The following is an 18,382-nucleotide window of genomic DNA, read 5'->3' as shown; positions in this document are numbered from 1 at the left end:
GTGATATTTTAATGTATTTTGGTATTTGTTGGAAGTCGCCCAGAGTGGCGGGGTAAACCCAGCCAGATGGGCGGGGTATAAATAATAATAATAATAATAATAATAATAATAATAATAATAATAAATTTGCTAACTGCTTCTCCTTTCAATAGCGTCAAAATGGGCTTGCATATAGTAGGGCCAGCTCCCACAATCGAGTACTGTACACACACAGAGCCATCATAATGAGAGGGTATTTTGCTTATTGCAAAATAATGGATTGCTTGGGGATGGAGAAGGGGTTTAAGAACAAGCAATAAAACAGTTTGCGAAAAGGATTTCAAACAAAAGAAAATCCCTTGCTGTCAAATTATCAAAAGGAAAGCAGAAAGGAAGGCCACTTGCTCTCACGTGAAGATGAAGAGTTTAGATATGTAATTGAACTTTGCTCTGTGTAGAGGTTATAAGCCTTGCTCTCCGCGATGTATGTAGGCTTTGCCACTTCTTCACTGGAGTCCCAACACAGGTAAAATGGGATAGTGATAGTAGCAAAGCAGCAAAATGGTAGTATGGAAATGCAATGGGAAGAAATTAAAGGGCACAGAGGAAAGGTAATCCCTTGCTAGCATATTGCATGCAATTTACAGGCAGTCTTTGCTAACCTAGTGCCCTCCAGGTATTTTGGACTCTAACTCCCATCAACCCCAATCATTGCAGCAATGGTGACTGGAGCTAATGCAAGTTGTAGTCTCCAGGTAGGTGAAGGCTGACTTACCTGTTGCAGACCAAAGTTTATGGGAGGTTATTAACTGAGCTGTTTCATTTAGCTTGCATATATGTTGCAATATGCATGCACCGAAATATGCTGCTTTTTAAATATATTAGTTTTGATACTGTTAAGAGGGGTGATTTTTATTGTGTTCCCCCTTCTCCCTGCCCCTGGGAATACCATCCATGTACTTATAAATGTTTGCTGCTCAACAGAAGTGTTATGTTTCTTTAAATAGTAATAATAATGCCAATATCTTAAGCATCATAGAGGCATCGCTCTGTGGGAAGCATAATATTTTTTGTACTCCCTGGAGGCTGGTGCAAGCATATATTTTAGCGTTAGCGAGGGCATATGTTGTCAATATGTGGGTGTAGCGTTTGTGTTAACATTTCTGTTGTGCTACTCTTTTCTTTTGTAAACCACCCTGGAAATATGATTCAAGGGTGGTATAAAAATAACTAAATAAAGAAACAAATTCAGTTCCACATAAAATAAATTTTGGTATTTATGATCCAGCCAAGGAAGCTAATCAAGTAACCAAAGAGTCTGCTTTGATTCCAGCTAAGGATCTGTTGATACGTTCAGCGAATACAGCACAGCAATATTGCAAGCCTTGGTGTGGCACTGAGTGGTCTAAACAGCAGAGGAAGACTTCTGTGGGTCTGACAAGAGCATTGAAGACCAATGGACTCTACAGAAGATATTGAATCTAATAGGCCCCTGCTTCAATACAAGTATGGATGCCTAGTCTCAAAGGTATGATCTGCGGGTAACGTCTATGAATAATGAAACTTTCAAGGATTTTCTACATATGTATGGATATGTGGTGTAATTAAAATTCCTGTCTTTTCTGAACATGTTTGCTTCCCGTTTTGAAACTTGGCCCAGTTTTGATGTTTCTCTTTCTGGTAACATAAAGTGAAGGCACTTCCAGACTATTACTATTTTGGGGTGGGGTTCAAGTAAAATACCAGCAAATGCAGGTTACACAATTACAGCTGACTCATTGGGAGGTTTTGCACAACAATCCCACTCCCCCCCCCCAAGGATGGACTTTTTGCAATAAGTAAAGTGATAACATTTTATTTGACATACTACCACCTAATCTCTCTGAAAACAATTGGAATGGATGTTCAATGAACACGTCACCTGGAAGCACCCTGAGAAAACGTTGGTGTGGATAGAACACGTTCATTATAGCAAAATTTAATACATTTTTTAAAGGTTTCATTAAATGTGCATTCCAACTAAGTAATACTATCTGAGGGAACGTTTGAAAAGACTGTTTTTCCATGGGCATAGTTATGTTGGGGGGAGGCAGGCTTAATGTTAGGGGGGGGGAGAAGAACCTTAGTTAGCTAAGTATTTTATTTTATTTTATTTCACTTGATTTAGTTGAGGGGCAACTGCCTGGTCAACTCCATTCCACATTTCAATATTTTTGTTTTTTCTGCAATGCCATTTAATCGCAGTTTAAAGGATGCAATGTTAATTATCTGCTTCCAGTATACAAAGCACTGAAGCAATTAATATATACATATTTTCCTGCTCTTATTGCATGATTTGAACATGGGAAATAGAAATAGGAATGCATGTTGGAATGCATGAGACTTGGAGAGGCCAGATCAGGTGTCAGCAAACTTTTTCAGCAGGGGGTCGGTCCACTGTCCCTCAGACCTTGTAGGGGGCCAGACTATATTTTGGAGGCGGAAAAATGAATGAATTCCTATGCCCCACAAATAACCCAGAGATGCATTTTAAATAAAAAGACACATTCTACTCATGTAAAAACACCAGGCAGGCCCCACAAATAACCCAGAGATGCATTTTAAATAAAAGGACACATTCTACTCATGTAAAAACACCAGGCAGTCCCACAAATAACCCAGAGATGCATTTTAAATAAAAGGACACATTCTACTCATGTAAAAACACCAGGCAGGCCCCACAAATAACCCAGAGATGCATTTTAAATAAAAGGACACATTCTACTCATTTAAAAACACCAGGCAGTCCCACAAATAACCCAGAGATGCATTTTAAATAAAAGGACACATTCTACTCATCTAAAAACATGCTGATTCCCTGGACTGTCCGCAGGCCGGATTTAGGGACCCCTGGGCTAGATAAAACACATTGCAGCCTATGGCTACCACAAATTGGGCTTCACCCAAACACCCTCTAGATATTGGACTACATACAGACTGTGGCTGATGGGGAACCCAACAGCTTCCAGAGGTCCATGGGTTAACCAACTCTATGTAGATGGCCACATGTTCCTTATCTTTGTTGTAAATGACCTGGATTCGCTTTTGTAAACCCCCCCCCCCCATTTATTTCCAGATTATGTTTACTGCTGCTGAGTTGGGAGTATTTGACCTGCTTTTGGAATCAGGCAAACTCATGACATCTACAACTATTGCTGAACGCCTGGGCACCAGCTTCACTGGGATGGAGAGGCTGTTGAATGCCTGTGTGGGCTTAAAGCTCCTGCGAGCGGAGAGGACAGCCGGCCAAGGTAACCACATTGGAAGGAGGAAGCAACTCGAGTTGTTTCAAAATTCTGACTCCCTTGTAGCTGAAGACGACTGTTTTCAGCCATCTTATCTGCTAAAGTGCACAATGGTGCCATCAGGACACAAATTCAGGACAGATGCCCAAATGGAGCAGGTCTACCATAACTGGAAGCAAATGAAGTCATGCACATTGCCATCTAAATAAGGGAGACACCTAAGAACCGAGAGACGTGGGAAGCTACCATTGGTCTATCTAGCTCAGTATTGTCTCAACTCTGACCGGCAGTGGCACTTCAGGGTTTTAGATGGAGTCTTTCCCAGGAGAGCTCATGAAAGTGGTGCACAGGGGGTACACATGCCAGCAGGGCCCCCAGACTTTAAAAAAAAGGAAAACCAGACATTTCTGAAGGAAGTTAGAGCACAAAATGCAGAGGTAGCTCAATGCTTCAGCACTTGGCAGGCAACACCATTGCTGATGACACTTGATTACTTAATCACTGTTATGATCAGAGGCAGGAATGTTGAGCACCCTTCACCTGGGACTCTTCTAGAATAGCAGAAGATGGAGGAGCATGCAGGAGGATGTTTGTTAAAGGTCTTCCTGGAAGCACCTTGAATCACAAAGCACTCTCTGGCTAAAATCTAAGTCTTAAATAATAAGCTTTTGAGCTCACCCATTAGGAAATGAAATGGAAATAAATGTCATCACAATTATAGCTAATGAACTTGATGATTTGCTCTTTTCTGAAGAATTATTAGTTTGTGTAGGAGAGGAAAGGGATGTTCACTTGGCTTCATCTTTCTACTTTCAGGGCTTTAGATAATTTATTTGTATGTGAGTTGTTGCTTCAGACATTTTGTTCACACAGTTACAGTTAGGGAGAAAAACTTGCCTTCTACAAGGGTGTGAAAACATTGATTTCTTTGTTCCCTTCCACCAGCCCTTTATGGAAGCACAGATTTTACCAATCTCTACCTTGCTGAATCGAGCCCAAAGTCTCAGTATCATCATATGATGTTCTACTCTGAAATCATATTTCGGAATTTGCACTACTTGACAGATGCAGTGAGGTAAGAGGGTGTGTGTATCTAGCTCTGTCTACTCATGTAGAAAATGGCTCTTTGCAATGAAATGCTGAACTCCTTTGGAAGGTGATTGCCATGAGGAAAGTCAAGATGTCAACTGGAAACTGATAAAGCTAATTTCAGGTAGGTAGCCATGTTGGTCTGACGTAGTCAAAACAAAAAATAAAAAAAAATCCTTCCAGTAGCACCTTAGAGACCAACTAAGTTTGTCATAGGTATGAGCTTTCGTGTGCATGCACACTTCTTCAGATACCACGAAAGCTCATACCCATGACAAACTTAGTTGGTCTCTAAGGTGCTACTGGAAGGATTTTTTTTTTTGATAAAGCTAAGACTGTGTAGACCAGGCACCCCCAAACTTCGGCCCTCCAGATGTTTTGGACTACAATTCCCATCTTCCCCGACCACTGGTCCTGTTAGCTAGGGATCATGGGAGTTGTAGGCCAAAACATCTGGAGGGCCGCAGTTTGGGGATGCCTGGTGTAGACATTGTTAGCTTAAAATGCATCTAAGTTGTTCTTTTTCTCAATTATGATCCAAGCTGGTTTGGAGGAAAACCCTGTGACTTTTAGAGCTACAGTTTAATAGTGTTACCCAGACTTGGGTCTCTGGCTGGTTTTGCATGGGCGTAGGCAGGGGGGCAGGGGGGCAGCTGCCCCCCCAGAAGCAAAAGATTAATGTGTTTTACAGACCATAACCAGCACTTTTCCCCTCCAAAAACTGAAGTGGAAAGGGCTTTGCTTTAGCGAGAGCACCTCGGTCTCCGCTTGCTGGGGGCGGGGCGGGAACACAGCTGTAACAAAAACACATCAAATAAATAAAGCAAAGTGGCTACCAGTCCTTAAGCAGTTAAGACAATGGAGCAGAATACCCCTTCAGGCAAGATTTGATAGCTCACCACTTCACCCTATTGTTCTTCAGTGGGAGTTGTTAATGAGCATTCAGGGATCGCATTAAGAGTTCTATTGGCGATTTAATGAGGGTGCAGAGGATTTAATTTGACTGAGGTGGCTCTGCAAGGCTAAAAGGAAGTGAATAAGAAAAAGGGAGGGCTGTAGCTTTGATAGACACAGTGATGTTTATAAAAAGCAGTGGTGTTCCAGTCTGCACCTCCTCCTGCATCTGTATACTGTAAATCAGGAGTGGCCACCTCCCAAGAGACTCTGATCTACTCACAGAGTTAAAAACTGGGAGTGATCTACCCCCTTTTAGGGGGTTCAGGTCAAAGCTGTTGAGTTTTTTTTAAGAAAGGGAAGCCCTGTTTTTTGGGTTTAGGTCAAACTTGTTGAGCTTCTTTTAGGAGGGAGGGAGGCCCATTTTTGTTTAGGGCTTCAGGTCATAGTTCAGCTTTTTTTAGGGAGGTGGAAAAATTTTGGGTGAGCTTTTTTTAGGGGTGCCAGTGATCTAGCAGTCATCTACCACAGACATCCAGGACCGGTGCTAAGGTTTTTTTGTGCCCTAGGCGAGATCACCTTCTGGCGCCCCCCCCAATTAATAAAAAATAAAATATAAAATAAATACATAAATAAAAATAGAAAATAGAAAAAAATAAAAGTGTGTCAAGAGGCAATATATAAATCTGCTCCCAGAGATTCCTAAAGGTTGGAGGGAACATACAAAGTGTATATTCTGAACTGTTAGCAACTGCCAGCGCAGGACCGAAGGGGCACAGTGTTCCAAATGAGTTCATCCTAAACAGTCAAATGAGCCAAGGCGAGAAGAAATACACCCGCCCGCCCCACATCCCCACACCCCACCCGCTCCCAGGCGTTACGGTTTTGCAAGGAAGGCGACGGGAACCATCCTGCTCTGCTCCCAGGGACCCCCGAGTGTGGCAGCGGACAGGGAGGGCGACGGTGTGAGAGAAAGATTGTGTACCTGTGTATGCAAAGTGCCCTGGCCCGCTTAGAGCCGGGGTGCAAGCCAAGCCCTGTGCTGGAGCGGAGCGGAGCCTCACCTCCTCTCGGGCGCCCTCCCCCTCTTCCAGAGGCACCGAGGCACTGCTGCCTCTCTCGCTGTTATTAGCCGCGGCCGCCGAGGCTGGGGGGGGGGACACATAGTGGCGACTAGGGGCCTCTCGGGTGGGTGACCAGCAGGCGCAGCGGCGAAGGCGGCACATTATCCCGCCACCGAGAGCCGACGAGCGCCCCCGCGCAGTCGCGCCAGGGCTGGTGGTGGCCGGGTGGCGGTGGGGACCCGGTTCGGCGATGGCACGGCACACATGCTAAAGTTTTCCAGGGCTGGAGCATGGAGGCGAGGGGCGGGCCAGTTAGGAGGGAGGGGCGTCAGCATCACGCCAGCCAGCCAATAATGCGTCGCCTTGCTAGCCTAGCCCGCCCCTCACCTCCTCCCAGGCCCCCAGCCCAGCAGCCTCAGAAAGAAAACAAAAGGAAGCCACAGGCGCGCCATACGCTCAGGGAAAACAAAACAAAAGAAAGCCACCACAGGCGCGCCGTGGGAGGGCGGCGGGCGGCAGCGGGGGTTGGGGGGGGGCAGGCTGAGCAGCGCCCCCAACATTCTAGCGCCCTAGGCCATCGCCTAGCTTGCCTAAGTGAACGTGCTAGCCCTGCAGACATCCAGTGATCTACTGGTAGATCACAATCTACCTGTTGGACGTGCCTGCTGTAAATCAAGCAGAGAGAAAGCTGCTTACAAGGCTCCTGTACAGGCGTACCGGTATCTTCCTCTTGCTGCAGAGTTCCAGCATCACAGCGTCACCCAGAGGCACCCAAAAATGTGAGTTATCCCTCTCTCTATTTCTTCCTTCCCTCCCTCCCTCTTCCATCCTTAATAAAATACGGGGGGGGGGCAGAAAAGCCCCCACATAGAAAGCCCATCAACATGGGGGGGGATGACTCTTTCAAATACAGTATTTACCAGTAATGGGGGGGGGAGGCCTCTAGGCCTCTAGGAGTTGGCTGTTATGCCTAGGACAATTCAAGAAAGCAGAATGATGCATATACTATGGTAATATATCAATAGAATCATGGAATTGTAGTCGGAAGGTACCACAAGGGTCATCTAGTCCAACCCCCTGCAATGCAGGAATTTTCCCCCAAGGTGGGGCTTGAACCCACGACATGGTTGAAATATTATGCTGATATGCAGCAACGCCTCGGAGCCGTCGTGACTGCGGCCGTGCCTTGCCTCGCCCTCGCCTGCCCTGCCACCCCCTCTCGCCTGCCCGACCCTCCCGTCCTCTCCAGCCAAGCAGGGTGGCTGCCGACGCTGCCAGCCCCAGAAGCACAAAGTGGCCGCTGCTGCCGCCACGATGTCGTCAGACCAGCTGGCCCTGTATCCCTTTCCCACTTTGTGGCCCCGCCCCTGAACGACCATGGCTCCCCCCCCCCGGCCCGAGTTTTGATCCTGGCTACACCCCTGTGGTTTTGGACTAAAATTTCCACCTTTCCTTTCTTGCAAGACCAGTGGTCAGGGATGATGGGTACTAAAGTCGAAATACAGCTGGCAACCCAAGCTGGTTTAAAACAATACATGTAATTGTATGTGCAATGTATTCTGTTTTCAGGTGGTGGTGGGAAACATCTGGAAATTACTTTGGTCATCATGCTACCTAATTTTCACTCAATTAAAACAAATGTTCTGTTTCAGGCAAGGAAAAAGCCCAGTTGGGAAAATATCTGGCAATCCATCTGACAATGTATTTGATGTCCTTTATAGGTAAAAGGAGGTTTGTTTTTTTAGAGGTGGGAGTTCTTACCTTTGAGGGAATGGGTGTTTCTTGTCAAATGGAACAATTGTGCAATGGTAGGAAACATGTCTGGGAACGTGAATACAGTCTGGACGTCCCCCGTTGCCCCCATTTCTAGTATTTCTCCAGCAATGCTGGGAATAATGTTTTCAGTGGCCTTTGCCTGGGATTTGCACATCCTGGGCCAATTCTGGTTGGATTTCAATTGCAACTGGTTAGAGCACTTCAGTGACCCAGACACCACGGGACTGGGTGCCATGGGGCTCTTGCAGATGACCCGTTTATTGAGCACTTTGGTTGTTAGGAGCATTCCTGTTAATCTGGTTGTGGGGATATTGTTTGACAATGAACATTCTTTCTGCACCCTTCCTGATTTTCTTGCAGGCTGTTCATACACCTTCCAGATAATCAGGTCATTCCTTCCACACATTTCAGCTGATTTCCCCATCATTTCCCAAAAAAATCAGTTTCTTTTTTAAAGTGGGTCTATTGCACTGGAGCATTTTATTTTATTTTAATTCCATAAAACTGAATCTCCCAGTACGCTCTTCAGTCCCTCCTGTAAAACAATGACAGTCTAAAGGTGGCAATAAGTCATATATAGCTGCAGGCCAAGAATTTCCTGAAATCATTCCTTCCAGCACAGCAGTTGACAGAGTAACTGGGGCTTTGTGGTGTTTGCCCAGAGCGTGATTGTGTGATTGAGAGTCAAGTCCTAAATTGCAAATCAGGCTGCATGTGGGTATTGTTTCTGCTTACCTGCCAATGTCATTTTGAATCAATAGGTCAGAGGACAAGATGAAAATGTTCTCGCACAGCATGAATTCCAAGTGGCATCTGTGCGGCAGAGATGTGATGGCCGCCTTCGATCTTTCTCACTTCCCACTCATTTGTGATTTGGGAGGTGAGTTCCAGACAGGAGCAAGTTGAAAAGGCCTCAGCTGTTTTTCTTTTTCTGCCTGTCAACATCAAGTGGGTGCCTATTGTGTGCCCTATTCTGGTACAGTTTAGTCATTAACAGCAAAAAGATTCAAAACAAGACCACAAAAATTCTAAAGATTGGTGATAACAAGAAGGAACATATTGTTTCTGCTCTCCTGTTGAAAACATCGTTCGGTAATATTACTCTATTTGCCTCCCAGCTGTTTTCATATGTCCGGACATGTTGAGTACAGTGATACCTCGGGTTACAGACGCTTCAGGTTACAGATGCTTCAGGTTACAGACTCCGCTAACCCAGAAATAGTACCTTGGGTTAATAACTTTCCTTCAGGATGAGAACAGAAATCGTGCGGCGGTGGCACGGCGGCAGCGGGAGGCCCCTTAGCTAAAGTGATACCTCAGATTAAGAACAGTTTCAGATTAAGAACGGACCTCCAGAATGAATTAAGTTCTTAACCCGATATACCACTGTAATTTTTTTGGTCAAGTTCATCCTCTTGTCTTGCAGTGTTCTTCTCCTTGACCTGTCTCTATCTGTTTTGGATCTGTTCACTCTAACGTAGCATTTCGCAAACTTGGGCCCTCAGCTGGTTTTGGACTACAACTCCCATCATCCCTAGCTAGCAAGACCAGTGGTCAGGGATAATGGGAATTGTAGTCCAAAAACAGCTGGAGACCAAAGTTTGAGAAACACTGGCTCTGTCTCCTCCCCAAGCTTGACATCGAGGGTTATCCTTGCTAGTCATTTCTGCCTATCCTTATTCTACCTGCAGTCTTTTTTCCCCACCCTCCTTGTATGCAATGAATTGTGGTTGCTTTCTCATGGCAATATCCTAATCTTGTAGTTCTATTTAGCACAGAGCAGTTTGCGTTAAAACTGCTTGCTAAAATTGAGCTTCTCCCCTTTGCTGTCAATGGGGAAATCCCTAGTGAAGCTGATCCCTGTGAGACATCCCTAGTAGTGCCAATCAATTGATTTCAAAGGAGAAATTGGGGGGTTGCTTTCAAACTACAAGATTGGATTCAAACTACAAGAAAGAAGATTCCACCTATCCATTAGGAAGAACTTCCTGACAGTAAGAGCTGTTCGGCAGTGGAATTTGCTACCAAGGAGTGTGGTAGAGTCTCCTTCCTTGGAGGTCTTTAAGCAGAGGCTTGACAGGCATATGTCAAGAACGCTTTGATGGTGTTTCCTGCTTGGCAGGGGGTTGGACTGGGTGGCCCTTGTGGTCTCTTCCAACTCTATGATTCTAAGTTTTCTAAGTTTCTATTTTGAAATGTTCTATTCTATGCTACTCCAAGATATTGTGTTATGGAGGGGAGGATATGTATGCCATAAATAAATAACAAAATATCGCTCCATGTTTTGATCTGCTTATATCCCGAATAATCTGTGGCACAAGTTCAATTCTGTCAAATCCCTGGTGGCGTCATGTGTCCCTGCCCATTAAATGGTTGGAGAGGCACTTACCTGAGGTGATGCCCTGATATTTTGCACAGGAGTGTTTGAAAGAAGCTTTGAGATGCACAGAAGTTTTCATTTTCGTTTTTCCTTGTTCTCCCTTGAAGGAAGTGGCGGCGGCTTGGCTAAAGAATGCATTGCGTTGTATCCAAACTCTACGGTGACCATTTTAGACTTACCCAAGATAGTGGAAATGGCAAAGAAGCATTTCGTATCCCCAGAAGAACACCGGATTACTTTCCATGGGGGTAAATGTGGTTTGTTCTGATGTGTCATTACCAGGGGTGCCACGTCCTAGGGGCTGAGCCCTTTTGCCTCCCCCCCCATATTTTTGGGGAGGGGGCCGGGATTCTCCCATGTTCAAAGGAGGAGGAGGCGGCTAAGCACAGCAGAGATTCAGTGACTAGTTCCTTCTCCTCCTCTACCAGAGGAAGGAGCGGAGAACCAGTCGTGGTGGTAGGAGGAGGAGGAGCCCCCCCCCAGACATTGAAGCTGCACTGCCACCATGTTTGGCTCTGCCCCCCCGGCTCCTCCCAATGTCTTGACATCACACGTGCGATGTTCGGATATTGCCCCCTCCATTCTCGCTCGCGTAGGTGCCAACTCCCTGGGACCTTGGGTGCCCAAGCACCCACAAAATGACCCATGAAGGGGCTGGGCACCCACAAATTTCAGTGCCAGGGCCATGCACGCTGCATGGCACCCGCAGCCCCGGGCACCCACAGTCACGGGGCCAAGCAGGCGCGTAGGAAGAGGGGGCGATGGGAGTGCGCCGCCCCAGGCAGTGCAATCCTGGTAGGGTGCCATCGCAGCTGTCCTTGCCCCCAGAACGCGTGAGACGCCCCCAGAATGCGCGCCACGCCCCTGCAGGTGGCACGCCACACCCCCAGTATGCATGCCACACGTGCACCAGCCCTGCCCCGCCCCGCCCCGCCTGCTCTCCACCCCCGGTGCCGGAGCATGAAGCTCCACCACTGGGGCCAAGCCGGCACTCCTGTTCCCTCAAAAGTTGGCACCCCTGATCATTAGATCATTTTGGAAAGGAAAGGAGGTATGGTTAGACATAAAACATCCCATACCTTATTATTCACCTACTATAGAGAGTAAAATGGATTCAGAACAAAATCCAAGTGTGATTGTGCTTTGAGCTGTGAATTCTGCTAATTCCTTTGTGTTAGATAATAACTAGCCATATCCACGCCTTACATTTAAATCTCTCTTTTACCACTCTAACAGTCAAAGAGTCCTGGGAGTTGTAGTTTGTTCTATGACCTTATATAACTACAGTTCCCAGCACTCTTAGCAAACTATGGCACCCAGAACTCTTTGAGGGGAAGAATGTCCTTTGAATGTGCCTTGAAGTTATGGTGTGTAAAAAGCCTTAGAAATCAAGAATGACATATTCTGCTAGCACCAGCTTTATAACCAGCTCAGCTAGTTAATTGAACCACTTGCTTTAATTTACCATCTACCCATTTTATTACAGGGGATTTCTTTAAAGACCCAATTCCAGAAGCTGACCTCTATATTTTGGCTAGGGTCCTGCATGACTGGGATGATGAAAATTGTGTGCAGCTGCTAACCAAACTCCACAAGGCCTGCAAGCCTGGTATGTGTGCTTATAAGGCAGGACTGGCCAAAATTGCAGCTGTGGTGGGCAATAAGTGCATACCCTCCAAGATTTCTCCAATGGAAATAGGAACGTCCCATTGCATAAGGATAGTTCTACTATATATACCCCACACATCTTACTGGCTTGCCCCAGCCACTCTGGACAGCTTCCAACATATATAATAACATAATAAAACATTCAACATTAAAAAAAACCCTTCCCTATACAGGATTGCCTTCCAATGGTTCAGGGGTCGGATAACTCCATACCCGCCAACATTTCTCCAATGAAAATAGGGGCATCCTAAGGAAAAGTGGGACATTCCAGGATTAAATCAGAAACCGGGACAGCTTCTCTAAATAAGGGTCGTTCCTGGAAAATAGGGACACTTGGAGGGTCTGTAAGTGAACCAGAGCTCACTGTATGCATTGCCTACAGAAAGGTTTTAAAACACATCTTGGGTTGGGGCAAGGCTGGGGTTTCATTTGTAGGTACTTTGAGTGTCCTGGGTGAACAGAAAAAGTGGGACCAAAATGTTTTCAAAAATAAATGTAGAGTTTGGCCCAAAGTTGGGAAACGTGTATGTGCGCAATCATGGCTTGGACCTTGGAACAGATAGCCACGTTCAAGTGCTAGTTATTCTAAGCCAGGGGTCAGCAACCTTTTTCAGCCGTGGGCTGGTCCACCCTCCCTCAGACCATGTGGTGGGCCGGACTATATTTTTGGGGAAAAGAACGAATTCCTATGCCCCAGAAATAACCCAGAGATGCATTTTAAATAAAAGCACACATTCTATTCATGTAAAAACACCAGGCCAGACCCAAAAATAACCCAGAGAAGCATTTTAAATAAAAGGACACATTCTACTCATGTAAAAACATGCTGATTCCTGGACCGTCCGTGGGCCGGATTTAGAAGGCGATTGAGCCGCATCCGGCCCACGGGCCTGAGGTTGCCTACCCCTGTTCTAAGCAGTCCAGAGGACTCAATCATTAACTCATCTGTTCTGGGTCTGTAAATTCTAGCAGACACATTGGCACCTACAGTGAGATCTCAATGCTTCTGATTATTTTCTGGTGCTTGACGCTCCATCCTGCTTCCAGTCTGCAACTATAGTCCATTGGCTGCTCCTGCTCAGGATAAGAAAATACAGTACCAATAAGAAGATCTGGGACTTGTAGTTGATGACGATGACGATGACGATGACGATGATGATGATGATGATGATTTTATTATTTATACCCTGCCCATCTGGCTAGGTTTCCCCAGCCACTCTGGAGAGAGTGTCATTATAGACCATAGAAAGGCATCATGTCTCCCTCTGTAGCTCGAACTACAAATCTTAGCATTTCCTGCATAAGTGCATTCTTTCTCTTATAAAAGAGCACTTCCACCGAGATCTGACTAGAATGTCACTTCTGTATCAGGGAATGAAGTTTGTGCTGTTAAGGTTCTATTGTTGTTGGTTTTTCTCACGGTAACAAAGTTCCTGTTTCGTTTGTGCCACCCCTGCCCATTCAAGGTGAATAGTTGTAGCAATTTGCATTATCAAAATTCAGGGACTATGGAAATTGCTGCATGCTGAGCACATTTCAGGCAGACTACTGGAGCGAAAGCGGTGGGGAGAAGAACATTTTATGAATTATAATTTGCAGCCTGTTTTGGTTGCCACATAGATCTTCCATTTTTATACAGTAGGAACTCAGGTTAAACTACTTTTCGTTTGACTTGAGCTTCTGATTCCAGGATGCTTGGAAAGATGAAGCTGAGCTCTTTGAACACGCCGTCTTGAAAGAAATAATGGTATATCTTTCATTTCCCTAACTTAATGAAATATATTTTGAAACAGGTGGTGGAGTGTTAGTGGTGGAAATAGTTCTCAACGAGGACAGAAGTGGGCCATTGGAAGCACACCTACAATCCATGCTGATGCTGCTTCTTACTGAAGGAAAGGAGCGAACCCCTTCAGAGTACAATGTGCTCCTCAGTGCTGCTGGCTTCAAGGAGATTCAGCTAAAGAAATGCCAACTCTATGATGCCATTTTAGGAAGAAAATAATGTTTTCCCTGCATCATTCATGTCCATTGTCCAGAGAATGCTAGAACAATAAAACTTGTTGTTATATCATCCATTTATCTTTCAGCTGTAGACACCAGTTTATTTCAAAACACCAAAAAATGACACTTTTTATTTCACAAACTCCAAGGTCCCTTGCAGTAGGGTTTGAATATCAAGATACTCTTTTGAAGTGCCGTTGTTTAATTCCAGAATGTTTGCTAATCTTTCCATTTAGTCTTTTCAAGGGACAAAAAGATTAACAGTAATAGCCATCTTAAATGACAGGTAACACCATTCAGACGGCAGCTTGGGGAAAATTATGGAATAAAGATCTAAAGTTCACTGCTTGTTATACATTAAAGGAAAATTTCATGAAGATGTTTTATAGGTGGTACATGACCCCCAGCAAATTGGCAAAAATGTACAAAACAAATTCAAATCTATGCTGGAGGTGCAAACAAGCTGAGGGTTAACAATGTACCACATGTGGTGGGGCTGTAAAAAAATTAAAAACTTTTCGGATACCATCTATGAGGAGCTTTAAAAAATGTTCAAACAAACATTTGCAAAACAAAACAAAACCCAGAAAGCTTTCCTTCTAGGCATTTTGTCAACAGACATCCCAAGTGATAAGAGGAGGGCATTTTTATATGCAACAACAGCTGCGAGAATGTTGATTGCCAAAAACTGGAAGGGAAAGAAAATTTCAATGAAGGAGGAATGGCAGATAAAACTATTTGAGTAATTGGAACTTGCAAAGATGACAGAAGTAATCAGGAATCAAACAAATAAAAAGTTTAAAAAGAGTGAGAGTGTTACAGAGTGTACTTAGAAAAACATTGTTCCCAAGTAAAATTCTTGATGTGCTTCTATTAATTTTCACAAATTATATGACAGACAGATATTTCCTACAATACCGGTGAATTACAAAAAGGGCTTTTATGGGTATGTCCGTAGCAAAAGGAAGAACAAGGAAACAGTGGGGTCACTTAGAGGAGAAGATGGTGAAATGCAAACAGGGGACAGAGAAAGGGCAGAACTCCTCAATGCCTTCTTTGCCTCAGTCTTCTCCAAAAAAGAAAACAATGCCCGACCTGAAGAATATGGAGCAGCTGATTCAGCAGGGGAAACACAGCCCAGAATAAGTAAGGAGGTAGTACAAGATTACTTGGCTAGTTTAGATGTATTCAAGTCTCCAGGGCCAGATGAACTACATCCAAGAGTATTAAAAGAACTGGCAGAGGTGATTTCAGAACCACTGGCAATAATCTTTGAAAATTCCTGGAGAACAGGCGAAGTACCAGCAGACTGGAGGAGGGCAAATGTTGTCCCTATTTTCAAAAAGGGGAAAAGAGAGGACCCAAACAATTACCGCCCAGTCAGCCTGACATCAATACCAGGAAAGATTCTAGAGCAGATCATTAAGCAAGCAGTCTGTGAGCACCTAGAAAGAAACTCTGTGATCACTAAAAGTCAGCATGGGTTTCTGAAAAATAAGTCATCTCAGACTAATCTGATCTCCTTTTTTGACAGAATTACAAGCCTGGTAGATGAAGGGAACGCTGTGGATGTAGCCTATCTTGATTTCAGCAAGGCCTTTGACAAGGTGCCCCATGATATTCTTGTAAAGAAGCTGGTAAAATGCGGGCTAGACAATGCTACCATTCAGTGGATTTCTAACTGGCTGACTGACCGAAGCCAAAGGGTGCTCATCAATGGCTCCTCCTCATCCTGGAGAGTAGTGACTAGTGGGGTGCCACAGTCTTGGGCCCAGTCTTGTTCAACATCTTTATCAATGACTTGGATGATGGGCTTGAGGGCATCCTGAGCAAGTTTGCAGATGACACCAAATTGGGAGGGGTGGCTAACACCCCAGAGGACAGGATCACACTTCAGAATGACCTTAACAGATTAGACAACTGGGCCAAAGCAAACAAGATGAATTTTAACAAGGAAAAATGTAAAGTACTACACTTGGGCAAAAAAAATGAAAGGCACAAATACAGGATGGGAGACGCCTGGCTTGAGAGCAGTACATGTGAAAAGGATCTAGGAGTCTTGGTAGACCACAAACTTGACATGAGTCAGCAGTGTGATGCAGCAGCTAAAAAAGCCAATGCAAGTCTGGGCTGCATCAATAGGAGTATAGCATCTAGATCAAGGGAAGTAATAGTACCACTGTATTCTGCTCTGGTCAGACCTCACCTGGAGTACTGTGTCCAGTTCTGGGCACCACAGTTCAAGAAGGATACTGACAAGCTGGAACGTGTCCAGAGGAGGGCAACCAAAATGGTCAAAGGCCTGGAAACGATGCCTTATGAGGAACGGCTTAGGGAGCTGGGTATGTTTAGCCTGGAGAAGAGAAGGTTAAGGGGTGATATGATAGCCATGTTCAAATATATAAAAGGATGTCATATAGAGGAGGGAGAAAGGTTGTTTTCTGCTGCTCCAGAGAAGCGGACACGGAGCAACGGATTCAAACTACAAGAAAGAAGATTCCACCTAAACATTAGGAAGAACTTCCTGACAGTAAGAGCTGTTCGGCAGTGGAATTTGCTACCAAGGAGTGTGGTGGAGTCTCCTTCTTTGGAGGTCTTTAAGCAGAGGCTTGACAGCCATCTGTCAGGAATGCTTTGATGGTGTTTCCTGCTTGGCAGGGGGTTGGACTGGATGGCCCTTGTGGTCTCTTCCAACTCTATGATTCTATGATTCTACAAGGTGGAAAAGGAAGCAGTTAAAAAAGGAAGAAAGGACCCACAGTGAGGTAGATGGAAGTCACATTTAAAGAGTAAAGGTTATTTATTGGTGATTAATGTACATGCAACATATAATGTTGAATCTTTTTATTATGTACTAGCTGGCCCTGCCACGCGTTGCTGTGGCTAATGCCTGTGACTGCCACCACCCTGTCCTGACCCATGATGTATCACGCCCCCTCTTCCCCCCACCCCGGCTCATCCCTGTAACTGGCCCCACCGTGTCCTGACCTATCCCGTCCCCTCCTCCCCCCAACCCCCACCCAGGCGAGTCAGTTACCTCCATTCGGCCTAGTCTCTAAAGGCCTTGGCCTAGTATGTAAACAGCAGCCGAGGTGCTGTTGAGAGGAAAGGTTCTATAGGTGCAGGACCAGTGTAGCCGCCTCTAGAGGGCGCTGGTTTGCAACCTGGTTCTTTTTCCAGCATGCGCTTTCGGCTGAGTGGTGCATTCTGGAACAGGGTTTTTGGGGGGTTCCCCTGGCAGAGGTGTGGCACCTGTCTTTGAAAACCTTATAAGAGCCTTTGGACATTCGCTTTGGACGTTGTGTTCAAATTTGAACGCAATCGGTGAAGCAGTTTCGGAGAAAAGTGGATAGTAACCCATATGCCCAGTTTCTCGTGATTTTTCCTCCCCCCTTTTTTGTATTTTAGGTTTTTTTGAATAACAAATGGAATATCTGTAATACTTAATAAAATCAATTAAGAGCAGGGGTCCCCAAACTAAGGCCCGGGGGCCGGATGCGGCCCAATAGCCTTCTAAATCCGGCCCGCAGACGGGCCGAGAATCAGCATGTTTTTACATGAGTAGAATATGTCCTTTTATATAAAATGCATCTCTGGGTTATTTGTGGGGCATAGGAATTCGTTCATATTTTTTTTCCAAAATATAGTCCGCCCCCCCCCCCCAAGGTCTGAGGGACAGTGGACTGGCCCCCTGCTGAAAAAGTTTGCTGACCCCTAATTAAGAGCATGCCGGGGCACCAAGAGAAAAGAATGATTCCCTAGGAACTCCCATCAGACCATCTAAAGAAAAGTGTATTAGTTGAAAAGCTTTCATAATAGTGTTCCTTTCATCCCACCAATGACCATGCTGTCTGGAGATGATGAGAGAGTTGGATTTCAGTATCTAGAAAGACTCAATCGGGGGTCCATTTTATACCCCCAAGTCCACATTCCTGATCTGGCTCATAGATTTTGCAAACTAAGGGGAACTTGCAAGAACTGAAAAACTGCACGTCTTAATAGGATAATGTGAGCAGTAGGATGATATACGCAGATCCACCATGAAGTATTTATTATCTGTAGACTGGGACAAGATAAACTCCCATAAAGAACATGGATGACAGAGATTGACATCGTTGCACAATTATTATATGTTGAGCAAGGGTTCTTTCAGATTTATGGCCTTTAACGCCAAGAAAATAGAGGAGACAGCACAGCTAAGGGAGGGCAAAGGAATTAGGGAGGGCTAACATTCCTTTCACGAAGAG

At 45.1% G+C, this 18,382-nt stretch overlaps 1 protein-coding gene across 1 annotated transcript; it reads left to right on the top strand.

Annotated features, from left to right (window-relative positions):
• The first annotated feature begins 390 nt into the window (after positions 1-390).
• Positions 391-14,207, top strand: LOC118085695 (acetylserotonin O-methyltransferase). The gene is made up of 9 exons (XM_060273418.2): positions 391-505; positions 1,313-1,507; positions 3,095-3,269; positions 4,209-4,338; positions 7,963-8,031; positions 8,848-8,966; positions 10,574-10,714; positions 11,953-12,075; positions 13,928-14,207. Exons 2-9 carry the CDS (start codon positions 1,436-1,438, stop codon positions 14,134-14,136), a joined length of 1,038 nt encoding a protein of 345 aa, XP_060129401.2. The 5' UTR covers positions 391-505; positions 1,313-1,435; the 3' UTR covers positions 14,137-14,207.
• The last annotated feature ends 4,175 nt before the right edge of the window (positions 14,208-18,382 follow it).

The sequence above is a fragment of the Zootoca vivipara genome, chromosome 4 (genome assembly GCF_965207765.1).
Source record: "Zootoca vivipara chromosome 4, rZooViv2.hap1.1, whole genome shotgun sequence".
In the NCBI taxonomy this organism is placed as follows: Eukaryota; Metazoa; Chordata; class Lepidosauria; order Squamata; family Lacertidae; genus Zootoca; species Zootoca vivipara.
The sequence above is the reverse complement of the archived record's forward strand: the minus strand, read 5'-3'. Positions and strand labels throughout refer to the sequence as shown.